Source organism: Cloeon dipterum, chromosome 4, assembly GCF_949628265.1.
Source record: "Cloeon dipterum chromosome 4, ieCloDipt1.1, whole genome shotgun sequence".
NCBI classification, from domain to species: Eukaryota; Metazoa; Arthropoda; class Insecta; order Ephemeroptera; family Baetidae; genus Cloeon; species Cloeon dipterum.
Genome location: NC_088789.1, coordinates 11618299 through 11645285, shown reverse-complemented (window position 1 = coordinate 11645285; position 26987 = coordinate 11618299). Strand labels below are relative to the sequence as shown.

General features: G+C 38.2%; 4 protein-coding genes across 4 annotated transcripts; 2 read left to right on the top strand and 2 right to left on the bottom strand.

Annotated features, from left to right (window-relative positions):
- The first annotated feature begins 2852 nt into the window (after nt 1-2852).
- On the top strand, nt 2853-4837 carry LOC135943062 (uncharacterized). Its single transcript, XM_065489457.1, has 3 exons — nt 2853-3011; nt 3465-3704; nt 4258-4837. The coding sequence occupies exons 2-3, from the start codon at nt 3472-3474 to the stop codon at nt 4568-4570; spliced, it is 546 nt and encodes a 181-aa protein (XP_065345529.1). The 5' UTR covers nt 2853-3011; nt 3465-3471; the 3' UTR covers nt 4571-4837.
- Nucleotides 4729-11807, bottom strand: LOC135943061 (uncharacterized). The gene is made up of 9 exons (XM_065489456.1): nt 11696-11807; nt 10904-11058; nt 9738-10139; nt 9011-9324; nt 8056-8475; nt 7577-7740; nt 7314-7517; nt 7091-7258; nt 4729-6604 (listed from the first exon to the last, which is right to left on the bottom strand). The coding sequence occupies exons 1-9, from the start codon at nt 11787-11789 to the stop codon at nt 6249-6251; spliced, it is 2277 nt and encodes a 758-aa protein (XP_065345528.1). The 5' UTR covers nt 11790-11807; the 3' UTR covers nt 4729-6248.
- A 3475-nt stretch (nt 11808-15282) lies between these two features.
- LOC135942378 (uncharacterized) lies at nt 15283-15885 on the top strand (the record flags this gene model as incomplete). The annotated part of the gene is made up of 1 exon (XM_065488469.1): nt 15283-15885. A coding segment is annotated over one exon (336 nt), but the record flags the coding sequence as incomplete, so codon positions are not given.
- A 124-nt stretch (nt 15886-16009) lies between these two features.
- LOC135942679 (uncharacterized) lies at nt 16010-26184 on the bottom strand. The gene is made up of 10 exons (XM_065488938.1): nt 25918-26184; nt 23482-23604; nt 22698-22852; nt 20925-21326; nt 20335-20648; nt 19577-19996; nt 17581-17744; nt 17322-17525; nt 17095-17262; nt 16010-16619 (listed from the first exon to the last, which is right to left on the bottom strand). Exons 2-10 carry the CDS (start codon nt 23573-23575, stop codon nt 16264-16266), a joined length of 2277 nt encoding a protein of 758 aa, XP_065345010.1. The 5' UTR covers nt 23576-23604; nt 25918-26184; the 3' UTR covers nt 16010-16263.
- Nucleotides 26185-26987: the final 803 nt, after the last annotated feature.

Genomic DNA, 26987 nt, shown 5'->3' with positions numbered 1-26987 from the left:
TAAAATTATGAAATTTAAACTAACCTTAAAATCAAAGTTAAATTAAAATCCAAAAATCAGAAATTGTGAATAGATTTTATGTTTCGAAATACATTTTGGCTGTTGCTATTTCATGTTCAAGTAACCATTTAATCAACAATTAAATGTTTATGAGTTTTGCTGTAATGTATTTCAAATAATATTCATATATTTGTAGTTCCTCGATGAATTACGATTTTTGCTCATAATGCTTTGATCTTTACTTTTTACCCGTGACGCGATTACTAGCCAGTTTCATCATGGATCATGGCGATCGAATTCTGTGCTAAACGGTGTGATGGCAAAAACAGTCTTTCGCTTTAATATCACAACACATTTGCGTGAAATCTATTATTCCTAAATTTATGTTCCACTTGGCTTTTAATGCGCTATACAACATGAGATTTGCATTTTTAAATAAATTATTGTCCAGTGCCGTGCGAAAGGTGATTCAAATTGTCAGATTTGTATTCTTGCAACAAATTTAACACACCATTGTCTCTCCTTTGGCAAGAAAATTCACTCTCAAAAATCACCTCAAAGGACATACCCGCGCGCAGACTATTGTTAATCGCATTGAGAGGGAGGCAGGAGAGGCACTCGCGTTTTATTCAACGATACAAAAACATTGGATTGTTTTTATATTTATTTCAAAGACACGTTCTTAATTACTGCCCAAGGCAAATACCGCGGCTCGCCTCAAACTAGGAACAGGGCCATAAATACATCTCAACGGGACGCACTTAGTAGATTTTTGGAATATCCTTGCGGGAAATTAAAAAAGAGCTGGTAGACAAAATATTTCTCCTCCATCCCCGCCCTTGATATTCATAATACAAGATACAATCTTTTGTTGAAAGGCTAAATTAGATAATTTGACAAGCCTGCAAGTTTTATTTCAGAAAAAGAAATATTGGAAGGTGCGGGTCGACGATAATTAATGGGATGAGAGCGCGACTCTTTTGCCTTGCGGGGGCAGAGCGGAGACCTTCAGAGAAAAACGGAAACTGCTGTGCATGCAAAAATCGGAGAGGATACAATAAACTGTAATTGCACCCAACTTTTATTGCAAAATTGCAGAACTTCGACTTGCCCATAATAAAGTTGTAGCATCCTGGTCATTTGCCCGCAATTTGTACACTGAATAATATGCTTTGAGCTCAAAGTACGCTGAATTTCTGAACACTAAACACTAAGATTATAACTTCTTGCGGGTTGTGAATTTTAGACGAAAATATTTAGAAATTCAGCTGATGACAAACAATTACAAAGTGTGCACAGACAGTCATTACAAAAAGAAAGAAAAGCAAAATAATTGACTTTACTGCTCTGCGCTGATTTTGAAATCAATTAATTAGAGTTTTCTTGTCGCCGCCACCCATCCTGCTTTTTTAACCAGCACTATGAATTTCTTTCTTTATTTACAAATTTTCTTTGTTTACATATTTTTTGCGATTGTATTTCTTCCCATTTTTACTGATTATAAATAAATTATTGTTGACAAATAACATTTTAATGATATTTTGTGCACCTATAAAAAGGACTGCAAACGGAAGTTGAAATAAGGATGGTAAACACAGGATATGACAATCGACTTTGATCCTAGTTAGTTTGCCATTGTTTACAAAAAATGGTGAAGTAACAAAAATCCATTGACATATCATTGTTTCTACAAATGCTTAAGCTGAAATGATGACCGAGTTGATATGGACTATCCTTTTTTTGCCAACGAGTAAATCAAGAATAATGATTGAATTTCTTTTAAACTCAATTAATTCAATCAATGTGCATCACAATTGGGATTTATGGGATTCAAATTCGAATCATCCTATGAAGAAAAATTGCTCTGTCCCAGTTGTGAATTTTTCTGAATAATTTTGGAGATGCAGCAATCATTAATAAAATAAAACAAGAATTTGGTTGGAAAATTGAATTATTAATACATATGTACTTTATCTAATTTCAAGAATTTTAAAATGTAACAATGAACCATCGAGCAAAATTTGTTTAGACCGACTAAAATCAATAACCATACACATACTTGTTCTTTTCCAGCTCTTGCATAATAGTTAAGATTGCTATATTTCACATTTCTGGTTCTTTATAGCTTTTCGTGCAGCAATTTCTGCATAAGATGCGCGAACATGTTATTTACATAATTGGCTGCAAAACCGTCAATTTGGCTATTTTCTGCATCGGGAAGTGCGATAAAAATGTTGCGCAAAAAGATGACCTCCGATCGGTCATCCAAATCCGCTTATTTGTAAATTCTTCCTAAATTATGATTTTCTATAATTTAGACACGGTATCTGATAATCAGTTCCGTGGTCCAGCCCATGGAGCTGATACCAAAACTAATAAATAAAGCCGTCTCTCTTGTTCCTCTCCAATTTCAAGAGGTCGCGAGAGTTATTGAAAAGGTCGTTAGTAGGTGCGAAAATTTATGTTTGATGGCGCGGTTTCATTTACATATTTCGCGCAGCTCGTGCAATTCCCGTCGCATGATTACTTCTAATAAAGGCATACTCGGTGAGCAGAAAATCTTAATTAGAATTGCACATCCAATTAAATCAGCGCGGCCGTGGCTGGGGAAACTAACCCGGCGTAAATCACGCAATTATGTCATCGCACCGGACGGCATTATAAATAAGGCGGCGCGAATGAAACGCAGAGGAAAATCGCCAATTTTGTGATTGCAATAAATATCTCGAGCGTGCGCGGGCAGAAATTTATTTCGCGTTCCTGGATTGTTTTTAATCTGCGCTGGGCACGCAAATTCGCCTTCCACTTCTTCCCCTTCCTCTGGTACACGCACACACCCGAATTATTTATGCTGGGCAAGAAAAGCGACCAGTGTCGAGTTGCTGGTTCCTTTTGTCGTGACCGTGACATTTATTGCGGGCCGAACGGATAAAACTGGACCCCCGCATCCCAGAACAGATCAGTCGTCTGCCAGCGCTTCCCCCGACACTCCGTTCCGCTCCAAACAACAGGTATTCTAACTCATCATGGAATCTTTCAATTTTGAAATTTTAATATCGATAAAAATCAGTAGAATCCTTTGAATTTTAAAATTAGCTCCATTCTGTTTTAAATTTGTCTTTTTCTGTTGTGTAAGAACTTAAATGAAAATTTTATAACAAATAAAAACTTTGGTATTTTGATAAAAGATCTTCCACTAATATCTATTTCAAATTTTCGTAATAAAAACAATAAACCCTCATACAAGTGTTATTGAATATATTAAAAAAACAAAGAACAACATTTACAGCTTAATATATTTATTTGAAATATGAATTGCTTTCTTCAGAATTAATTTGTATTGACTCTGCTCCTTTTCTAGTCATATATTTATTTTTGAAATTTAACCTTCAATGAACAAAGAGCAGGAAAAAATTTCGGCCTTTATGTTCAAACTAATGCATGCGATTAATTTATTCTTCTAGGGCTACAATGCAGCTGTTGAGCGTTTCTCTGTGCCTCTTCCTATTCGCTTACCCAGTCTTTGGACAAACACCTCGTTCGATTAAAACCCCTGTCGGCAGCACGTGCTACATAAGGAACGTGCTTGCCCATCCCAATGACTATCTCGAGTTCACCCCCGGCACCCAAAGCAAAGCGGTAACTTCCCTCAGGAAGGGAGGCGTCAAAGAAATTGATGAAGCGGGACAGTGGAGAATTGACAAGTGAGTTTCTCTTTCATTGAAATTGCGATTTTAATAAAACTTAAGTATTCGAAACAAACGTTTACTTAAAAGAAAGGCTTAGATTATTGAGTTATAAATTAAATAAACAATATCAACGAGTTTTAATTGATTATTTACTTTAATTCTTCCACCCATATAACATCAAACAGAAAATTTGTATTTATTCATGTTAAATGCAACCACTACCAGTCAGAATTCATTCCAAAATATTCATTATTTCGAGAAAAATTGGAATTGTATCTTTACTTTCAATAGCTCCGAAACTGCATTGAACATATTTGCAACTATTTAATCAGCTTAGTTTGTTATTAAATTATTCTAATCATTATTCTAATTATCTCGAAAGTTTATATCCAAAGAAAAAATATTTAAACATCTATCTTAATTTATTGATTTCCCTCGCACGGTTTTATTATCCTGAGTAAATTTTCCACGGCTTCACTTAATCACTCAAAAAATTGCTCAGCAGTTTTCCAAAAGTAATGTTGGCGTGATTTTATTCTTTCTGTAAAAAGATAATTTCTGTCCGCAGGTGGATCGTCGGCGGCAAGACGTTCTTCGAGTTCAACAACCGGCTGGATGACAAGTACATTAGCCACGGGGTCAACTACGCCACCGGACAGGTGAGCATCTTGGCGACCAGGGCCTCCTACCAGAACACCAGGGACATGCGCAACCTGTGGGAGCTCAACCCGCCCAGGATCAACTCGATTGTGACGATCAGACACGCGCGCACCGGCGGCTACATGTACGCACCGAAAGGCGACTTGAAGAGCAGGCTCGTCCAGTTGGGCAGTAGACCCAACTCGGGCACCGAATACAAGTGGTTCATCACCTGCAAATAATCCCAGCAACGTTAAGGCCTTTTTGTATTCAGAACTTTGAGCGTGATGGCCTTCCCGCCATTGAAAAGATTATGTCCTTTCACAAATCGCGGTGTAATTCACCACTTCTCATATAAGCATAATTTTAAGAGGATAAACAAGCAATAAAATTCACGCTGTACCTTTTAGGAGTGTAATTATTTATGCGCGCCGACGATGTTTCCTACACACGTCTAATACAGGTTATGTTCTCCTGCTACCGCAATAAATATTCGTTCCCATACAAAACCAGTCATTTTAATTCAACCAAACAGGCCAAGATCGCAATGGTCACACGCCGCTGCAATAAAGACTTGTATTTTTCACACTAGCCATGCTCCCTAGGAGGTCATTTCATAAACAAGTACGCTCATTCGGAGTAAAAATCAACTTTTATTACAATCCTTATTTGCAAAAAAGGTGCAATTGAATGAATGAATTTATCGAATTTATTATTAAACGCATACGCGTGCGACACTAATCCTACAATCAATTCTTACAACTCTTTGCCGCTTCTCTTAAACTAATTCTTTTTGCTAAACATTTCAAAATATGATACTTTTTCCACTGCTCACCACAAAATCAACATTTACAAATATCCTGGAGTTCATAATGATACATCTGAATTGAACAGAACAAATAGTGATATCCATTGCATGCAAATCGAATAAATACATATGTTTATCCTCAAAATTTGGCACCCTCCAATTCCCATTTAACATTGTTTGTGTTTCATAAAATGCATCACAAATCAAGCGTCCATTTTTAATCTTTATATTAAAAAACTTCTTATAGTTATCAGTTTCAGGGAGATCACATTTCATTCTTAGATCTGTAACAAAAAAGTTAAAGTCTTTGGCCAATAGTTCATATACATAACGCGATCTATTGTATTTAGAGATCTCCAGCTCTTTCTTTAAATATCGTGTTTTGACTCGCTCTAATGTTTCAAAATCTTTCATAGTAAGATACGGCCAAATAACTTCTATGCCATAAGAGGCAGTAGGGGAAAAGGAGCAATGAAAAATAATTTCACTCTTGACTTAGACTTTGTTGCCAACCAGGTAAAATATGATCACAAGCCGTTCTTTAAAAATTTAACTCTGTAAAAATAGATTATAAAATGTAATGATTGTCTTACAAACTGGCTGACACTAGTTTGTTTGAAGATGACTTAGCTGATAGATTTGCTCTTCCTCACACCACAAATTATAACAAATTCATTCAAAACCAGTGGTTTAAGATATTCCTGATTGAGCCGGGGTTTTTCGACACGCCTTGACCAGAGTTGGAAAGCTGTGTGCTACACAAACAGGCACACGCAAACACGTCATGCTTGTCACGGCTTTCACCATCTACTGTGTAAAATTAAAGAATTTCATAGTGAAGCTCTTCCTGGCTGTGTCTGTAAACTTTGTGATAAGAGTATGGAATTCTATCGCTTTTTGAGCTGTGAAAAAAAATTATATGAGTCTGACTCATGCTGCAAAATTGCCAGCCAAATGACTGACCGCATATTTTGTTACATAATAGAATCTGTTGTACACAAACTTGTGTTTAATAAACAAATTGATTGATAAAAAGTAATATTTAAAATATCGCACATTTCATAGTAGCGTTCAATTAACAGCCGAATCACATTTTGCCGCGGCAAAATTAATCAGCTCACCCTTTTCTCATTATCCTTAAACCTCTTCTCCACATCCTCGATTTCAAATGCCTGATTTTCGATTTCATTGTTATCGGGCTCTTTCTTTTTCTCGTCAATAACGGCACCATTGCTTTGTTCGGACGGTATCACATTCTCCTCCTTGACCTTTTCCATCTGTATCTTGGGTTCGTTTGGCTTCGAGATGTCGTTCATTTGGCGAGTTGGCCGCCTCTGTGTGTAATATTTGTGGAAGAGATAGTACGCCGCAGCAAAGGCAGCGCACGCAGCAGCGAAGAACTGGTACGTCGGCCGCGTTCCAATCGCCTTGATCATGAATCCACCGATTAAACTTCCAGCTCCCCTTCCTGAAATCACGAGTTGAAAAACTGCTGGTAAGAATATACTATCACGTTCTGTTAGTTTGTCGGATAATTTAAGATACCAAAAAATAATTAATTAAAATAAATCAAATATTTTTGCTTTTATAATTCTACTTCTAACTTAATTATAATCATTGATTTAAATTAGAGAGCAGGTTAGATTTATATATATATTATCAATTGCCGTCAGAATGCTGCAGACTGCAGAGAGCAGAGAGATATATCTGTAGGCTATGCAACCGGCATTACTTTCTTGTTGAGCGGGCTAGTATCCGAAGAAACTGCAGGTTACTTTAGTTCCAAAATAGTCTTTGAAATTATCTAAGTTATCAACCGTTAATTTACTTTTGACTAACTTGCTGTAGACAAATCAGTCAAATAAATCATCCAATAATAATACATTCCGACCTCTTCCTCACAAACAAGGAAGTGGAAGTGACAAAATTAGATTTTTTCATTTAATTTACGCACCAACTCCGTGGTAAGTGCCACCAACGAGTCCTTGAATACTGGAGTCCACAGAAGAGTTTGAGAGGCCGGCCGCGTAGGTGACCACCGCCGTGAATGTCAGCGCTGAGGTGACGCCCTCCATGGCATTGAAAAGCAGACAGATCCACGGATCGTACAGAAGGGAATAACCTGAAGGCAAATTGTGGAATTGGGAATTTTCTTTAGAACATCTATTATATCATACCGATTAATCTGATGACGTAAATGACAAATCCGAGGCAGATGATGTTAGCATGACCAAATTTTTCAATTATCGGCCCAGACAAGGCCAACAAAGGAAGACCAGCCAAGCCTCCAACCGTGATTGTGAGACCCATCAGGGACCTCGACGCGCCTAAATCTTGCAGGAGCCAAAAGAGGAAACTCCCCAAGAAGCCCAAAGCGATTCCTGCAAGAAGAGAAGAAAAAAATAATTTAAAATTCGCTTTAGAATAAATTAAATCGTACCCAATAGGAAGCAGACAAAAATCAGCGCGAGGATTTCCACGTTCTTAAGAACCTTCAACACGCCCTTCACAACACCAGGGGCTGGTGCTTTGAAGTCCAGTCTGATAGTTAATACCAGCAAGCCACCGAGTACTTTCAAAACCGCATACAGGTAAAATGAAGGTCTAAAATGCAGGTTCACAAAACATAAAAACGAATCTTTGCATATTTCATATAAAAGCTATGAACTTTTTTCAAACAACTCTACTCTTTGTGGTTTGAATAGATCCCCAAAATGCTCAAATATCTCCCATTGCATTGGCCGAATGAATTTTAGAATGGTTAAAAAAGGAAATCCAATTATTAAAAAACTAATTCTCTTACTGGTTGTACAATTTAATAGCCCACTTGTATATCCTAGATTTTTCTGTTTTTAGCGTTTGATGTTGCAAAAGAGATGTGCACATGCATAGCGACGAGATATTCAACAATAAAAATACCTGAAATCGGTGTAATCCTTCCCTGCAGAAACGTAGTCAATGAGCAATCCGGTGAGAGGGGCACTAATCATGCCTCCAATAGTGGCGTAGATTCTCTGCAGTCCGTAGTCCGCCTTGAACTCTCTGAGAATAGCGATCAAAGCCCCTTCAAACATGGCAACCGCAGTGCTGCCAATGATGCTATTGAACGTCCTAATGCCCAGGTAGCACCAGAAAGTGAGTTTCGGGTCGAACACCTTCTCCCTCTTCAGGTTGGAGCACATTTGCTTGCGGGGCATCGACGCCAGGCACAGGGGACGGCATGAGCGGAGGTTAACTCCGATTGTGGGCATCGCCACTACTAGGTCGCGCAGGGCCAGTGGGTCCTCGCACTTCAGTGTCGTGTTGTTGAAAAACAGTTCAAAGATTGCCTGGTCGTGCCTGAAAAGAGCAGGGAAAAATGAGTGTCTCGATGATACACTTTTTAAGAAATTTGTAGTTTCTTAAAGAATTTCTTTTTTTAGAATTTTTTAAAAAAAATAATGTACGATTTTACTGGAAATTTATTGTATGTTCTAAAGATTTTTGGCAGTTTTCAAAAAGTTCTGGTTCTTTATATTAATTCTCCAGGAGACCTCAAAACCTCAATTTTTCAGCATAAAAATTTCAGGTTAATAGTAACTAATTTTCCAAACGTTGTTTAAATTTAAGAGTCTCTTATTAAAAATATATATATTTTTTTTAAATGAGGCTTCTTCAAAAACCCTATGATAATTCGATAAATCATCTTGTTCAACTCTCGACCTTAAGTACACTCTCCCCCTCTCTCTCTCTCTCTCTCTCTCTCTCTCTCTCTCTCTCTCTCTCTCTCTCTCTCTCTCTCTCTCTCTCTCTCTCTCTCTCTCTCTCTCTCTCTCTCTCTCTCTCTCTCTCTCTCTCTCTCTCTCTCTCTCTCTCTCTGTTTGTTGAAAGTTACTTTGTGAGCGGATCGTCGATGTTGGTCACGTTCTTGCCGGAGTGTCGCTTTGCTCGGCTGTGGTTTGCGAGGTCGTTTGAGAAAATCGAAACAACTGTTTCGCTATCAGACGCGTTCACCTTCTTGAAGAGGAACTTTTTGGTGAAGAAATCATTCGTCGAATACTGGATGGAAGCGTGGAAGCTGACGTCGCCGTCCATGAAGTAGCACTTGTCTCTCAAGCAAGTAATGTTGTATATGGTTGAAGTTGGGAAGTAAACATGATCATACGCAATTACCCTGATCGCCTCGTTGTAGTATTGAGGATGATCCACCTGAAATTAGTGTAATAAATTAGATTTTAATATAAAAATTCGATAATTATTTGTTAGGTCAAATTTATGTTATGCAAATGTTATCAATTAAAGAGATTCTTTGGAGTGCCAAAACGTTGAACCATTTTTCTAGTATAATATATTAGATAGATTAACGAAAATATATGGTGAACAATTTACAATTTCCTTTCCTATACAATTCACAACTATAATACGCAATGACGTTGTGCCAAGCCGCTAAAGCAAAAACGAGCATTGATATGTGATTTAATTACTCTGTATATTATGTCTGTTGTACACCTTTTGGTGTTTAATAAATATTTCATTCATAATATTTTATGTAAAAAAACAACAAGCGTAAAAAATAATACGAAAAAATCTTATCCATTTTAATGTGTTCAAAATATTTTTACCTTTGCAAAGCGTGGATCACTGGCATTTGGTGTTTTCAACTTGCTGAGCACCACTGACGGCGCGTACCAGTAGTCGTCCGTTTGTCCTTCGTGAGTGACGTCCACCCTGTAGACGGGCACCGAGGTGACCTGATCGAGATCTAGGGTGAGGGGCGCCTGGCAAACGAGCCCGCAGGACTCGAGCGCGATGCCGATTGGCTCGCTCATGTTTATCCGCAGGTTGCATGGAGGTTCCTTCAGCAGGGTCACCTGCAGCGGCGAGATGGCGCTCAGGTTGATCTCACCGCAGCCCAGGGCGAGAGGAATTCGCGTTGGGTACGACATGTCAAACCGGCCGACCGGCACCAACAGCAGCAGCAACGACGAGACGCCGCCAAGAGCTGAGAAAATGGATAAAAGCACCTGCGGGAAGAAAAAATCATTTAAATTATAAGTAGATCAAATAATTATTGTGCATTAAAAGTATGTACAACTGATATGGTTGGTTTAATAATTGACTCTTTAAAATAGAAGTAATTGACAAACGATCAGCAAACCTTCACATTCGCGGATTCTACAAATGGCACATAGATTCTGGTACATAATATAATAATTAAAACTAATAATTTTGAAACCTTCAGAGAACATGAGCTATTTTTGCGAATTAAATTACACACGGCGAAATAGCGTGTCGCGCTGCAATTACTTGGGCCTTGCAACCAGACAATGACCGGACTGCTCTTGGTGGGATTGCAATCAGCGTGCGGAAACTTAAAAACAACAAAGCCACGAAATCATTAAATGCAAAAAAACATTATCTTCAGTTTCTGGAAAAATCCTGATTTCGAGTTGTCACTGGAATAATATAGGCAGTGCCCGTCAACAATAAGAACAGACACAGCAGTCAATCTAGAACTTAATAATTTATCTTCACTGTGATATTAAGATATGAAAAATTAAGTTATAAATGTAAAATATATTTTCTTCTAAGTTACCAGCTGTGATTGTATTTAATTAAAACTGGAAATTTAAGAAGCACTCGCAGTTGTCAGAGATACTAATCAAGTTTACGGCTGTTCGTTTTCAAAACAAGCACTGTTGCAAGGTCTCAGCGTATAACATATCTTTTTATTCCAAATTATACGTGCAAGATTTTCACAATTCACATTTTTACTGTAAAAGCTCACCCTGAAATTTCCTATTCTGTCAGCTACAAGTCCCGCCAAGGGTGGCATTATAATTGAAATGACTGGTGTTACCGCGTTCATCACAGCCGTTTCTTCCACGTCGATTCCCAATTCTCTCATGTGGATTGTCAGGTACGGGTAAAGAACAACAGAAGCTGAAAGGAAAGTGACGTATAGAATTTATTTGGTAAAAATTAATTTCATTCCTTTTTTACGGTGTTTTAATTAATCGCAAAAAATAACACATAATGAGGGTATGCAGATGGTGCGCATATTTGGTAGTAAAATTTTCCTAATTTGTCCCTCCATAATGCATTCAAAAAATTTTCAGGGTCACGAGCACAGCGGCAGCTGGAAAGAGTTGGCCTTTCCTCTACTCCGCCTAAGATCTTAACGCGAGTGCGAGAGAGAGACCGTCAAATCAAGAAATTAATGAATTCAATCTCGCCGGCCGAGGCAGTTGAAATGTATAATATGCGCTGCCTCATGCATCTGCCGTTGCGCTATAATCACGGACGCCAAGGCAAAGCGAATCTGCCGCTGGGTTTATTGAGTTTATTGCGCGACCACCTCATTACGCATCGCACAGCCGGGGGACCACGGACTCCCTCGCATTATTTATTCCTAACCGTGATGCTGTGTCCCCGCAGCGCATTATGAGAGAGAAACTCCGATAATGCGCTTGGTTGTGTCTTTTTGAATCAGGATTGAGATGATGTTCTTTGCAAGTAGCAAAGGGTGTTGTAAATATTTACTCAATGAGTATGTGTGTCACTGAATGGGTTTACTTACTTGAAACGTTGATAAAAAATAAAAGTTTGAGAGGCAACAATTCCTTCTGACGAAAATCGGTTGCAATTCGAGTCCATACTGTAGTTAAAATCATTTTTAATGCTGCTGCTGAACGTATACCTTGTGTACAAAAATTGAACGAAATTTAAAAATTGTCATTTATTTATACATTCTTGCTGAAATTTCATACCTTCAAAAAAAAATATTAGACTGAAAAATCATATGTTTTAGTTTAGTAAAGTCATCAGAGACTCGAGAGTACGAAGAGCATTATAGCAACACGGTCCATCACTTTTTATGCAGACTGCAGGTTCAGCGCCGCGTGGTCGTCTGCTTTAACAAGCGATATATGCAATTACCAAATTATCCGAATTAGACGCTGTGTATAGTCTCCCACTAGTACCCGCCACATTAAAGAGAGCGATCATTCACTGTCACCGATCAAAACAATTGCGAAATAGGCCTATCAGTTTTTATTTAGGCTATCCATTTCAAATATATATGCATTTCATTTCATAGAGGCATTTCTTAGCGCTTTAAATGCTGATATTTGATCATAACTTCTGATTGTGAAATTTATATGCGCATATTTTTCTCCATTGCTCTTCATCTTTTCATTCGTTTTAAGTTTTATTAATTTTTTAACTAGAGATATAACTAGTATTAAAATATCGCAATTGATTAGAAAAATATGTTGCTATTTTATTTTGCTTGTCTCATCTATATTTACTGCAAATTTTTCACGCGTCAAGTTTATATATATTTGGGAGAATGAAGAGGGATGAAATGATGAAGACCGATGAATTCAGATGAAGAATTTGTTGGTGGATTGGTTACAGTTGGAAATCCGATCGGATACTTAAATCAAGTACAAGAACTGAAATGGTTTACAATAATAAGTTACAAATTCTTTAGTTTAACTGACTGTTGGACTCACCCCTTTGAATCGGGTTCTGCTCTATTAAACGAATCACGTCAGCACCGTGTGGCTGACGGACGAAAACTGAATTCTTATTTTAAAATCATCTTTCTGCTGTTAAACAATAATGCAAAATTACAATAATTCAAACCGCCGACATTGTTGGCTTCCAACAAAAAGCAGGACCGCGTTGTTGTACCGCTACATATATATTAGTTCAAGATCTTAAGAGAATCTCTGTCTGCCAGGTAGGAAACACCTCGACAACAAGTCTAACTGTACTCTGAGAAAAAAAAACTCGCATGAGATGAGCCTGCGATCAGCACTAATGATCTTTCATCTTTTGGAATAACCTGCGAAGTCAATTACGTAACTAAAGTGAGACATATATCTTACACGCGATTTATCTTTGGATAACACACAAGCTCATTTTTTAAGTTTAAAATTTAGTTGAGCAGTTTTGTAAATTGTTATTTATGTAAATCCCTTTGCATGGGTATCTGCGCCCTGACATGCAGGAAACTCGTTAAGCAACTCTTTTGCTTGCAGACGTTCACCACACTCAGCCGAGATTAAAATACAGAAAATCAGAGGTCAGGAGTTAGGGCGATGCGCTTGCAACAACTGATGCCAGGGCTTTACCTTACAATGAGTGAGAGATTCAAGCGCCCACTTTTCTCGAATGTGAGACATTAATAATTCAAGCATTGCTCTGACACGGATATTAAATTGATTACCCTTATTACTGTATAAGAAAGTGTGACACTTGCATTGCTTTCAGCTTTTCGCACATGTTTATTATCTCGCGAACAGCTCGTGGCTGAAGCGAGACAGCAGCAAATAAAGTCCTCAACAAACAGTACATGTCAATTTAGCGCCCAGATAATTCAGTCTTAAAGGATATCGCTACCGCGTGACATTTGAGCAGTCACTCGCTTAGATAAATTTTCCCAAACTTGCAGTGCAGTATTTTTTTGCAGTATTTACCAGTTTTGTTCGGTTTCTTGCACTTCATGGTAATATTATTGAATAAATGCCCTATATGGAGAGAGAACGGGGTTTGGGTTTTGGGTTATTATTATTAACCTTTATTAGTTTATTAATACTTTAATAATTCTTTTGACTTCAATATTACTTTTTGTTGACTCATGGGTTTTTGAGGGTTTTTTAGCATTTTAAGTCTCATTTTTCATGGGCACCAAAAATGCAGGAGAAACTAGCTGCAAAAAACCGCAAAAAACGGGTCCGCGAAAAACCGCTTAATACCCATGCCCAGCCCTACTCAGGGCATATTCAAAACGCTCAAAAGAACGAGTGAACGTATATCTAACCTGCTTTCACGTTTTGTATTTAAGTTGCATAATCTGGCGAACAACCGAAAGTAAATATTTACTTGCTCCAGAATATTGCACCCGCTGCACGAATTGAAATCTCCGGCACCGTGAAATCCAGCCTATACCGAGTATTTCAAGCGGCACACTGTTGATGTTTATTTTATGCTTTTAAGAGCAACAAAAATAAAGTAAAAGACATGCAACAAGATAGATAATCATAATATACCTGCTTATTAAAAGGAGAACGCGAAGCAGCATTTTAAATTTCTCACAGGGAACTTGAATTTTGTAATAAATATTTTATTTTATTGCGACACCAATTAATAAACCCATTTCAAACCGAATTCTTGGAGTTTTAAAGGAATTCATACTATTATCACTTTTCTCTAGCAAAATTCTAATCACAATACAATGAAATGACTTCATCAGCATATTTATGCCCTTTTAAAACTTCACTTGAAAGAGAAAAACCGAAATGGGTCCGCCAAATTTAATTTTTACCAATAAAGTTAGGATATATCTTCAATTTTAGAAAAAATTGAACTGAATCAATGGAAAATTTCTTATTTTACTTACCAAAAATAAGATTAACAAGCGCCAAAATCCATATTCCACCAAACCTCACAAAAGTAGCTTTCCGTCTTCATGCCAATCTCCACGGACCAACAGTGAGTCGTGGTGAGCGCAGAAAATTGGCCCTCGACACTTTGCATTATCTATTTCCACTGCGTAGCAGTTTTAACTGGAACGTCGTGCGTGTGTGCATTTGTCACTGACATTCGTGCATGCGCTTCATTTGGACGATTCATCAAAATCGGACACAATGTCGAGACTGAAAAGGGTTCGCCAACAGCGCCCATTCTTTTCATTCCGACCTGGGAGGATTACAAAGAATCGAGATGCCGAGACCTATAACCTTGACCCGAAATCTCCCATTTCCTCGATTTAATAAAATGCAACTCGTCAAAAAGTAATTTTTAAAGTTCCACCTAGTTATAAGCTGAATGATTTGAAAACAGACATGCAAGTTTTGCTTGGTTTTAACTTAAACAAAAATCGACAATAGTATAATGAGATACTTAGCTGTAAGATATGAGCGATTATATTGCTCCCCAACGTACCACATTGAAGCAAAATAAAAAAATCTAAATCTGTTATAATTATCTCGAAAATTGCTATCCAATGAAAAATATTTAAACATCTATCTTAATTTATTGATTTCCCTCGCACGGTTTTATTATCCTTAATAAATTTTCCACGGCTTCAATTATTCATTCAAAAACTTGTTCAGCAGTTTTCCAAAAGTAATGTTGGCGTGATTTTATTCTTTTTGTAAAAAGATAATTTCTGTCCGCAGGTGGATCGTCGGCGGCAAGACGTTCTTCGAGTTCAACAACCGGCTGGATGACAAGTACATTAGCCACGGGGTCAACTACGCCACCGGACAGGTGAGCATCTTGGCGACCAGGGCCTCCTACCAGAACACCAGGGACATGCGCAACCTGTGGGAGCTCAACCCGCCCAGGATCAACTCGATTGTGACGATCAGACACGCGCGCACCGGCGGCTACATGTACGCACCGAAAGGCGACTTGAAGAGCAGGCTCGTCCAGTTGGGCAGTAGACCCAACTCCGGCACCGAATATAAGTGGTTCATCACCTGCAAATAATCCCAGCAACGTTAAGACCTTTTTGTATTCAGAACTTTGAGCGTGATGGCCTTCCCGCCATTGAAAAGATTATGTCCTTTCACAAATCGCGGTGTAATTCACCACTTCTCATATAAGCATAATTTTAAGAGGATAAACAAGCAATAAAATTCACGCTGTACCTTTTAGGAGTGTAATTATTTATGCGCGCCGACGATGTTTCCTACACACGTCTAATACAGGTTATGTTCTCCTGCTACCGCAATAAATATTCGTTCCCATACAAAACCAGTCATTTTAATTCAACCAAACAGGCCAAGATCGCAATGGTCACACGCCGCTGCAATAAAGACTTGTATTTTTCACACTAGCCATGCTCCCTAGGAGGTCATTTCATAAACAAGTACGCTCATTCGGAGTAAAAATCAACTTTTATTACAATCGTTATTTGCCACAAAGGTGCAATGAAAAATAATTTCACTCTTGACTTAGACTTTGTTGCCAACGACCAGAATTAATATCGTAACTGGACCAGCCGTTCTTTTAAAATATCCAAAAAATCTAACTCTGTAAAAATAGATTATAAAATGTAATAATTTAAAAATCGCACATTTCATAGTAGCGTTCATTTAACAGCCGAATCACATTTTGCCGCGGCAAAATTAATCAGTTCACCCTTTTTTCATTATCCTTATTCCTCTTCTCCACTTCCTCGTTTTCAAATGCCTGATTTTCGAATTCGTTGTTATCGGGCTCTTTCTTTTTCTCGTCAATAACGGCGCCGTTGCACTGTTCGGACGGTATCACCTTCTCCTCCTTGACCTTTTCCATATGCATCTCGGGATCGTTTGGCTTTGTGATGTTGTTCATTTTTCGAGTCGGCCGCCTCAATGTGAAATAGTTGTGGAAGAGATAGTACGACGCAGCAAAGGCAGCGCACGCAGCAGCGAAGAACTGGTACGTCGGCCGCGTTCCAATCGCCTTGATCATGAATCCACCGATTAAACTTCCAGCTCCCCTTCCTGAAATCACGAGTTGGAAAAACTGCTGAAGAATATACAATGCATAAAGTAAAGTTATTTTGTCGGATAATACTAAAAAAATAGTTAATTTAAAATCAATCATCTATTTTTAATATTTTTTCAATTCTACTTATAACTTATGATCATTGGTTAAAGTTAGAGAGCAGGTTTGATCTATTAATAATCAATTGTCATCAGAACGCTGCAGACTGCAGAGCGGTAGAGAGAAATGTGTGTAAGCTATGCAACCGGAATTACTTTCTTGTTGAGCAGGCTAGTATCCGAAGAAACTGCAGGTTACTTTAGTTCCAAAATAGTCTTTGAAATTATCTAAGTTATCAACCGTTAATTTACTTTTGACTAGCTTGCTGTAGACAAATCAGTCAAATAAATCATCCAATAATAATACATTCCGACCTCTTCCTCACATACAAGGAAGTGGAAGTGACAAAATTGTTTCTTTTAATTTACGCACCAACTCCATAGTAAATGCCACCAACGAGTCCTTGAATGCTGGAGTCCACAGAGGAGTTTGAGAGGCCGGCCGCGTAGGTGACCACCGCCGTGAATGTCAGCGCAGAGGTGACGCCCTCCATGGCTTCGAAAAGCAGACAGATCCACGGATCGTACAGAAAGGAATAACCTGAAGTAAGGCAAATTGTGGAATTGGGAATTTTCTTTAGAACTTCCATTATATCATACCGACTAATCTAATGGAGTAAAAGACAAATCCGAGGCAGATGATGTTGGCGTGACCCACTTTTTCAATTATCGGCCCAGACAAGGCCAACAAAGGAAGACCAGCCAAGCCTCCAACCGTGATTGTGAGACCCATCAGGGACCTCGACGCGCCTAAATCTTGCAGGAGCCAAAAGAGGAAACTCTCCAAGAAGCCCCAGGCGGTTCCTGCAAGAAGAGAAAAATTAATTTAAAATTCGCTTTAGAATAAATTAAATCGTACCCAATAGGAAGCAGGCGAAAATCAGCGCGAGGATTTCCACGTTCTTAAGAACCTTCAACACGTCCCTCACAACGCCGGGGGCTGGTGCTTTGAAGTCCAGTCTGATAGTTAATACCAGCAAGCCACCGAGTACTTTCAAAACCGCATACAGGTAAAATGCAGGTCTAAAATTAATTAAAAAAAACTTATTTTCTTACTGGTTGTAAAAGTGTGTGTTCAGGAGACTTTTAAGGGTAATTGTCAATTTTACCGACTTTATTTCTCCATCCTGAATTTTACAAATGTTGTTAGGGGTGTTTCATAGTGTGTAACCTGAAATTTTGAGCAAAAAATTCGGGGGCGTTTTTTGGGAAATCACGATTTTCGAAAACGGAAAATTTCAGATATTAAATCCGAAATATCAAGGTATCTTCGGTTCAGATTGGAATTTCGATGTGGTTTTTTCACCTCCACACGTAACTTTTTGAGTAGAACAAATTTTCCTTTGGTCAAAAATTTGTAGGTCAAAGGTCAAGGTCACAAATTCGCGTGCAAAATGTTCAATTAAAAATATCGCAAAATACGCCCCCTCGGATTTTTTTCATGTAAAAGTAAAAAATGTAGCCCTGAATTTGTACAATCGAATGGTGAAGAGAAATCGATGGAGACTCTGATAGATCGCGAGATATTTTGAATTTAAGGATTCGTGTCACGCGTCCGGCACGACGACAATATCATCCGGCGATTTTACTTTCGTAATTTACGTCGAAATTTGATATGTAACCCACATGTTATGCATATGATTACCTAGAAAAATAAACGAGCTTTCCAGTGGTGGGCTTACATTTTGTTTTGGTTTCAAACTTCTCAAGAAATAGCGGCGCGCGAAAAGAAAATATAAATTTTTCAAATATTGACATTTTTACAAATCTCAAATCTCGGGTTCTAACCATCAGAATTGCAAAAACTACCCACCGTTGGACTCGTCTCGACCTTCCCTGACCAGCTGAAAGGTTTAGGGGTGTTTACCCTCCACCCCTAACTGTAAGATGCTACATTTTTTGTTTTTTTTTCTTGGGGGTTGAAGTTCAGCAACTTAGGGGTGGAGGGTAAACACCCCTAAACCTTTCAGCTGGTCAGGGAAGGTCGAGACGAGTCCAACGGTGGGTAGTTTTTGCAATTCTGATGGTTAGAACCCGAGATTTGAGATTTGTAAAAATGTCAATATTTGAAAAATTTATATTTTCTTTTCGCGCGCCGCTATTTCTTGAGAAGTTTGAAACCAAAACAAAATGTAAGCCCACCACTGGAAAGCTCGTTTATTTTTCTAGGTAATCATATGCATAACATGTGGGTTACATATCAAATTTCGACGTAAATTACGAAAGTAAAATCGCCGGATGATATTGTCGTCGTGCCGGACGCGTGACACGAATCCTTAAATTCAAAATATCTCGCGATCTATCAGAGTCTCCATCGATTTCTCTTCACCATTCGATTGTACAAATTCAGGGCTACATTTTTTACTTTTACATGAAAAAAATCCGAGGGGGCGTATTTTGCGATATTTTTAATTGAACATTTTGCACGCGAATTTGTGACCTTGACCTTTGACCTACAAATTTTTGACCAAAGGAAAATTTGTTCTACTCAAAAAGTTACGTGTGGAGGTGAAAAAACCACATCGAAATTCCAATCTGAACCGAAGATACCTTGATATTTCGGATTTAATATCTGAAATTTTCCGTTTTCGAAAATCGTGATTTCCCAAAAAACGCCCCCGAATTTTTTGCTCAAAATTTCAGGTTACACACTATGAAACACCCCTAACAACATTTGTAAAATTCAGGATGGAGAAATAAAGTCGGTAAAATTGACAATTACCCTTAAAAGTCTCCTGAACACACACAAAATTTAATGGCCCATATGTGTATCCTAGATTTTTCTGTTATTTAGCGTTTGATTGCAAAAAAAATGTGCACATGCATAGCGACGAGATATTTAACAATAAAAATACCTGAAATCGGTGTAATCCTTCCCTGCAGAAACGTAGTCAATGAGCAATCCGGTGAGAGGGGCACTAATCATGCCTCCAATAGTGGCGTAGATTCTCTGCAGTCCGTAGTCCGCCTTGAACTCTCTGAGAATAGCGATCAAAGCCCCTTCAAACATGGCAAACGCAGTGCCGCCGATGATGCTATTGAACATCCTAATGCCCAGGTAGCACCAGAAAGTGAGTTTCGGGTCGAACACCTTCTCCCTCTTCAGGTTGGAGCACATTTGCTTGCGGGGCATCGACGCCAGGCACAGGGGACGGCATGAGCGGAGGTTAACTCCGATTGTGGGCATCGCCACTACTAGGTCGCGCAGGGCAAGTGGATCCTCGCACTTCAGCGTCGTGTTGTCGAAGAACAGTTCAAAGATTGCCTGGTCGTGCCTGAAAAGAGCAGGGAAAAATGAGTGTCTCGAGGAATACCCTTTTTAAGAAATTTGTGAACTCAGGGAGCTTATATTAGATTTTTAAAAATCGAAAATAAAAGTTTTGGTTCATTATATTAATTCTCTGCGAAAAAGCGTTGAACAATTTTTAGCAAAAAATTTTCAGGTTAACAGTGACTAATTTTTCAAACGTTGTTTAAATTTAAGAGTCTCTTATTAACAATATATTTGTTATGTTTTGAAATCAGGCTTCTTCAAAAACCCTGTGATAATTCGATAAATCATCTTGTTCAACTCTCGACCTAAAGTACACTTTCTTTATTTGTTGATAATTACTTTGTGAGCGGATCGTCGATGTTGGTCACGTTCTTGCCAGAGTGTCGCTTTGCTCGGCTGTGGTTTGCGGGGTCATCTGAGAAAATCGAAACAACCGTTTCGCTGTCGGACGCGTTCACCTTCTTGAAGAGGAACTTTTTGGTGAAGAAATCATTCGTCGAATACTGGATGGAAGCGTGGAAGCTGACGTCGCCGTCCATGAAGTAGCACTTGTCTCTCAAGCAAGTAATGTTGTATATGGTTGAAGTTGGGAAGTAAACATGATCATACGCAATTACCCTGATCGCCTCGTTGTAGTATTGAGGATGATCCACCTGAAATTAGTGTAATAAATTAGATTTTAATATAAAAATTCGATAATTATTTGTTAAGTCAATATATATTTTATACAAAAGTTATCAATTAAAGAGATTCTTTGGAGTGCTAAAATGTTGAACGTTTTTCCAGTATAATATATTAGATAGATTAACGAACATAGAGTGAACAATTTACAATTCACAACTAAAACATTTTTATTTGAAAAATGGATAAGCGTAAAGAATAATAAGAAAAAAATATCATTAATTTTAACGCGTTCAAAATATTTTTACCTTTGCAAAGCGTGGATCACTGGCATTTGGTGTTTTCAACTTGCTGAGCACCACTGACGGCGCGTACCAGTAGTCGTCCGTTTGTCCTTCGTGAGTGACGTCCACCCTGTAGACGGGCACCGAGGTGACCTGATCGAGATCTAGGGTGAGGGGCGCCTGGCAAACGAGCCCGCAGGACTCGAGCGCGATGCCGATTGGCTCGCTCATGTTTATCCGCAGGTTGCATGGAGGTTCCTTCAGCAGGGTCACCTGCAGCGGCGAGATGGCGCTCAGGTTGATCTCACCGCAGCCCAGGGCGAGAGGAATTCGCGTTGGGTACGACATGTCAAACCGGCCGACCGGCACCAACAGCAGCAGCAACGACGAGACGCCGCCAAGAGCTGAGAAAATGGATAAAAGCACCTGCGGGAAGAAAAAATCATTTAAATTATAAGTAGATCAAATAATTATTGTGCATTAAAAGTATGTACAACTGATATGGTTGATTTAATAATTGACTCTTTAAAATAGAAGTAATTGACAAACGATCAGCAAACCTTCACATTCGCGGATTCTACAAATGGCACATAGATTCTGGTACATAATATAATAATTAAAACTAATAAATGAAACACGAGGATATAATTTTATTGATCATGGTTTTTTGGCGTTGTTTGTTAATAAAAATTTTGGAATTTTTTTATAAAATACGAGGAAAATAAATTGAAGACAAGCGAGAAAAACTATGAATTTTTCTATGGTTGAGACGATTCTAATTTTCCGTTAACAAAATATTTTCTTTCTTCAAACTGTTCACTATTGCCAATTTCCACCCGTCCTGATAAAAAATTACATAATGCTCATTTTATTAATCCATTTTTGTTATTGTCAGCGCATTTTGTTAGTTTTAACCTTTGAGTGTCTGGAAGAGCACAAAGCCAGCGAGACACCTTTTAATGCGTGTGTAATTTGGCATTCCCCAGAAGCAGAAAAAAGACACGCCCCGCTACACGCATGCAAAAAGTGGCAATGAGCTGTTCCTATATGAATAAAAATACAAATAGAGAGGAAGCAAATTTCGTGGTTTGCAATGTCGACAATGTTCACATTCTACGAGTCACCCGACATTAATACATACATAATATATTATTTGCCATTCAAAGAAGCTTTTACATCAAATTTAGTGCTGCGTAATATTGAATTAAATATTTCTTGACAGCTTAAAATTGACGCATTTTGAAACCTTCAGAGATTATCTTGAGAATAAGAGCTATTTTTGCGAATTAAATGACAAACAGCGTGTCGCGCTGCAATTACTTGTGCCTTGCAACCAGAAAATAACAATACGCAGACTGCCCTTGGTGAGACTGCAATCAGCGTGCGGAAACTTATAAACAACAAAGCCACGAAATCATGAAATGCAATAAAACATTATTATTTACAGTTTCTGGAAACATCCTGATTTCTTATTGTCATCAATAAGAACAAACACAGCAGTCAATCTAAAACTTAATAATTTATCTTTACTGTGATATCATATTAAGAGATGAAAAATTAAGTTATAATGTAAAATATAATTTTCTTTTAAATTGCCAGCTGTGATTTTGTATTCTTTAAACTGGAAATTTAAGATTTAAGAAGCACTCGCAGTTGTCAGAGATAATAGTCAAGTTGACGGCTGTTCGTTTGCAAAACAGAAATTGCTGCATTGTCAGCGTATCTGCAACCATTCTTTTTATTCTAACTTACCCGTGCAAAAATTTCACAATACACATTTTTACTGTAAAAGCTCACCCTGAAATTTCCAATTCTGTCAGCTACAAGTCCCGCCAAGGGTGGCATTATAATTGAAATGACTGGTGTTACCGCGTTCATCACAGCCGTTTCTTCCACGTCGATTCCCAATTCTCTCATGTGGATGGTCAGGTACGGGTAAAGAACAAAAAGAGCTGAAAGGAAAGGAACGTACAGAATTTTGGTAATTTAAATTTCATTCCTTTTTTACGGTGTTTTAATTGATCGCAAAAAATAACACATAATGAGGGTATGCAGATGGTGCGCATATTTGGTAGTAAAATTTTCCTAATTTGTCCCTCCATAATGCATTCAAAAAATTTTCAGGGTCACGAGCACAGCGGCAGCTGGAAAGAGTTGGCCTTTCCTCTACTCCGCCTAAGATCTTAACGCGAGTGCGAGAGAGAGACCGTCAAATCAAGAAATGAATTCAATCTCGCCAGCCGAGCCGGTTGAAATATATAATATGCGCTGCCTCATGCATCTGCCGTTGCGCTATAATCACGGACGCCAAGGCAAAGCGAATCTGCCGCTGGGTTTATTGAGTTTATTGCGCGACCACCTCATTACGCATCGCACAGCCGGGGGACCACGGACTCCCTCGCATTATTTATTCCTAACCGTGATGCTGTGTCCCCGCAGCGCATTATGAGAGAGCAACTCCGATAATGCGCTTGGTTGTGTCTTTTTGAATCAGGATTGAGATGATGTTCTTTGCAAGTAGCAAAGGGTGTTGTAAATATTTACTCAATGAGTATGTGTGTCACTGAATGGGTTTACTTACTTGAAACGTTGATAAAAAATATAAGTTTCAGAGGCAACAACTCCTTCTGGCGAAAATCGGTCGCAATCCGAGTCCATATTGTAGTTAAAATCATTTTTAATGCTGCTGCTGAACGTATATACCCTGTGTACAAAAATTTTCATTTATTTATACATTCTTGCTGAAATTTCATACTTTCAAAATATAAATATTAAATTGAAAAAATGTAGTTTAGTAAAAAGGCATCAGAGACTCGAGAGTAAGAGCATTAGCAACACGGTTCATCAATTTATGCAGACTGCAGGAACGGGCCGCGTGGTCGTCTGCTTTAACAGGCGATATATGCAATTACCAAATTATCCGAATGTGTATTCTCCCACTAGTACCCGCCACCCCAAAGAGAGCGATCATTCACTGTCACCGATCAAAACAAATGCGAAATAGGCCAATCAGTTTTTATTTAGGCTATCCATTGCAAATATATATGCATTTCATTTCATAGAGGCATTTCTTAGCGCTTTAAATGCTGATATTTGACAGTAATTTCTGCGTCTCAAATGCGCATTTTTCTCCTTCGTTCTTTCTCTATCTTTTACTTCCTTTTAAGTTTTATTAATTTTTTAACTAGGGATAAGTTAAAGTTATAAAGTTTTAAAATATCGCAATTAATTAGCAAAATATGTTGCTTATTTTGCTCATCTCATCTATATTTAATGCAAATTTTTCACGCGTCAAGTTTTTATATATTAGTTCAAGCTCTTAAGAGAATCTCCGTCTGACAGGTAGGAAACACATCGACAACAAGTCTAACTGTACTCTGAAACAAACTCGCTTGAGATGAGCCTGCGATCAGCACTAATGATCTTTCATCTTTTGGAATAACCTGCGAAGTCAATTACGTAACTTCTGCGGTATTAACTATACGCTAAAACACTCCTAAGAAAACCTTAAAAAGGGGAGAGCTAGCTAAATACACCAATTAATTTTTTCCCTTAAGCATTATTCATGATTTTTCTAATGTTACGGTCATTGACTTGGAGATCAAGCCGCTTCCTTCTTTTCTGATCCGCTTTTACGTGTTGCACGTTAAAGTGAGACATTTATCTTACATGCGATTCATCTTTGGATAACACACAAGTTAATTTTTTATAACTTATAAGTTTAAAATTTAGTTGAGTACTTTTATAAATTGTTAATTATGTAATCCCTTTGCATGGGTATCCGCGCCCTGTTTTGCATGAAACTCGTTAAGCAACTCTTTTGCTTGCAGACGTTCTCCACACTCAGCCAAGATAAAAATACAGAAAATCCTACCGAGGTCAGTAGTTATAGGACGATGCGCTTGCAACAACTGTCAGGGCTTTATCTGAGAAGAAAGGTGATGCACTGACGCTGACAATGAGTGAGAGATTCAAGCGCTCACTTTTCTCGAATGTGAGACATTATCAATTCAAGCATTGCTCTGACACGGATATTAAATTGATTACCCTTATTACTGTATAAGAAAGTGTGGCACTTGCATTGCCTTCAGCTTTTCGCACACGTTTATTATCTCGCGAACAGCTCGAGGCTGAAGCGAGACAGCAGCAAATTGAGTTCGCAACAAACAGTACATGTCAATTTAGCGTCCAGATAATTGAATTAGTCTTAAAAGATATCGCTACCACGCGATATTTGAGTAGTCACTCGCTTAGATAAATTTTCCTCGCTGCATATTGTTTACTTTGCTAGAAAAATGTACGTGTAAAGCAAATGCACGCATAGACTTGTCATATCTACTCAGGGCATGCTCAAAACACTCAAAAGAACGAGTGAACGTATATCTAACCTGCTTTCACGTTTTGTATTTAAGTTGCATAATCTGGCGAACAACCGAAAGTAAATATTTACTTGCTCCAGAATATCACACCCGCTGCACGAATTGAAATCTCCGGCACCGTGAAATCCAGCCTACACCGAGTATTTCAAGCGGCACACTGTTGATGTTTATTTTATGCTTTTAAGAGCAACAAAAATAAAGTAAAAGACATGCAACAAGATAGATAATCATAATATACCTGCTTATTAAAAGGAGCACGCGAAGCAGCATTTTGAAATTTCTCACAGATAACTTGAATAATTTTGTAATAAATATTTTATTTTATTGCGACACCAATTAATAAACAAACCCATATCAAACCAAATTCTTGGAGTTTTAAAGTAATTCATAATATTCTCACTTATCTCTAGAAAAATGCAAATTACAATACAATAAAATGACTTAATCAGAAGAAAAAATGTGACCAAACGGAACCACCAGCATATTTATGCCCTTTTAAAACTTCACTTGAAAGAGAAAAACCGAAATGGGTCCGCCAAATTTGATTGAATCACCTTTTTACCAATAAAGTTAGGATGTATCTTTAATATTAGAAAAAAATGGAACTGAATCTATGGATATTTTCTTATTTTACTTACCAAAAATAAGATTAACACACGTCAAAATCCATATCCCACCGAACCTCACAAAAGGCGTTGGAATTAGCTTTCCGTCTTCATGCCACTGTCCAGCACACGCGGACTTGAACCGAGTTTTGAATTGCTAATGAACCAGCGGCTCGGAGTGCGAGCGTCCGCGGTTCGCCAAGGGTCTGACTGACTGATTGCGAGTGAGTGCGGCGAATGCAGTTAGTCCAACTCCGCGTCCTTTTTGCTTTGCCACTGTCGCATCACGGAGAGGGGATTTCGACTCTCACAATGGAGCAGCCTACAATGGCACAAGCATAAGCATACACGGTCATTATCCAAATAACGAGAGAGCCGAATGCTGCATAATAAAATAATTGATTGAGAGAGGACGGGCGGACGGAGCGACAGCGAGTCGTGGTGAGCGCAGAAAATTGGCCCTCGACACTTTGCATTATCTATTTCCACTGCGTAGCAGTTTTAACTGGAACGTCGTGCGTGTGTGCATTTGTCACTGACATTCGTGCATGCGCTTCATTTGGACGATTCATCAAAATCGGACACAATGTCGAGACTGAAAAGGGTTCGCCGACAGCGCCCATTCTTTTCATTCCGACCTGGGAGGATTACAAAGAATCGAGATGCCGAGACCTAACCTTGACCCGAAATCTCCCATTTCCTCGATTTAATAAAATGCAACTCGTCAAAAAGTAATTTTTAAAGTTCCACCTAGTTGGAATTTTAAGCTGAAAAGAAAGTTTTGGTTTTAACTTCAATAAAAATTGAAAGAGATTCAATAGTATAATGAGATACTTAGCTGTAAGATAAAATAAAAAAATCTTAATAAATGAGCTTCATAAGAACAGTGAAAGTTTACGAGACGCATGTATCTTTGCCATCATGCACCTGCTGTATATTCTTTGACACTTCAATGTTATTCAGTAGTATTAAGTAATATGATATTTAATGAGACTGAAGTGAATAGAGGCATGCTATAAATAAAACCTTATAGCAATTCAATTTATATTCTAAGTTCACATAAAATTGCATATTAAAATGCCACGATTAAGATATAATATCAG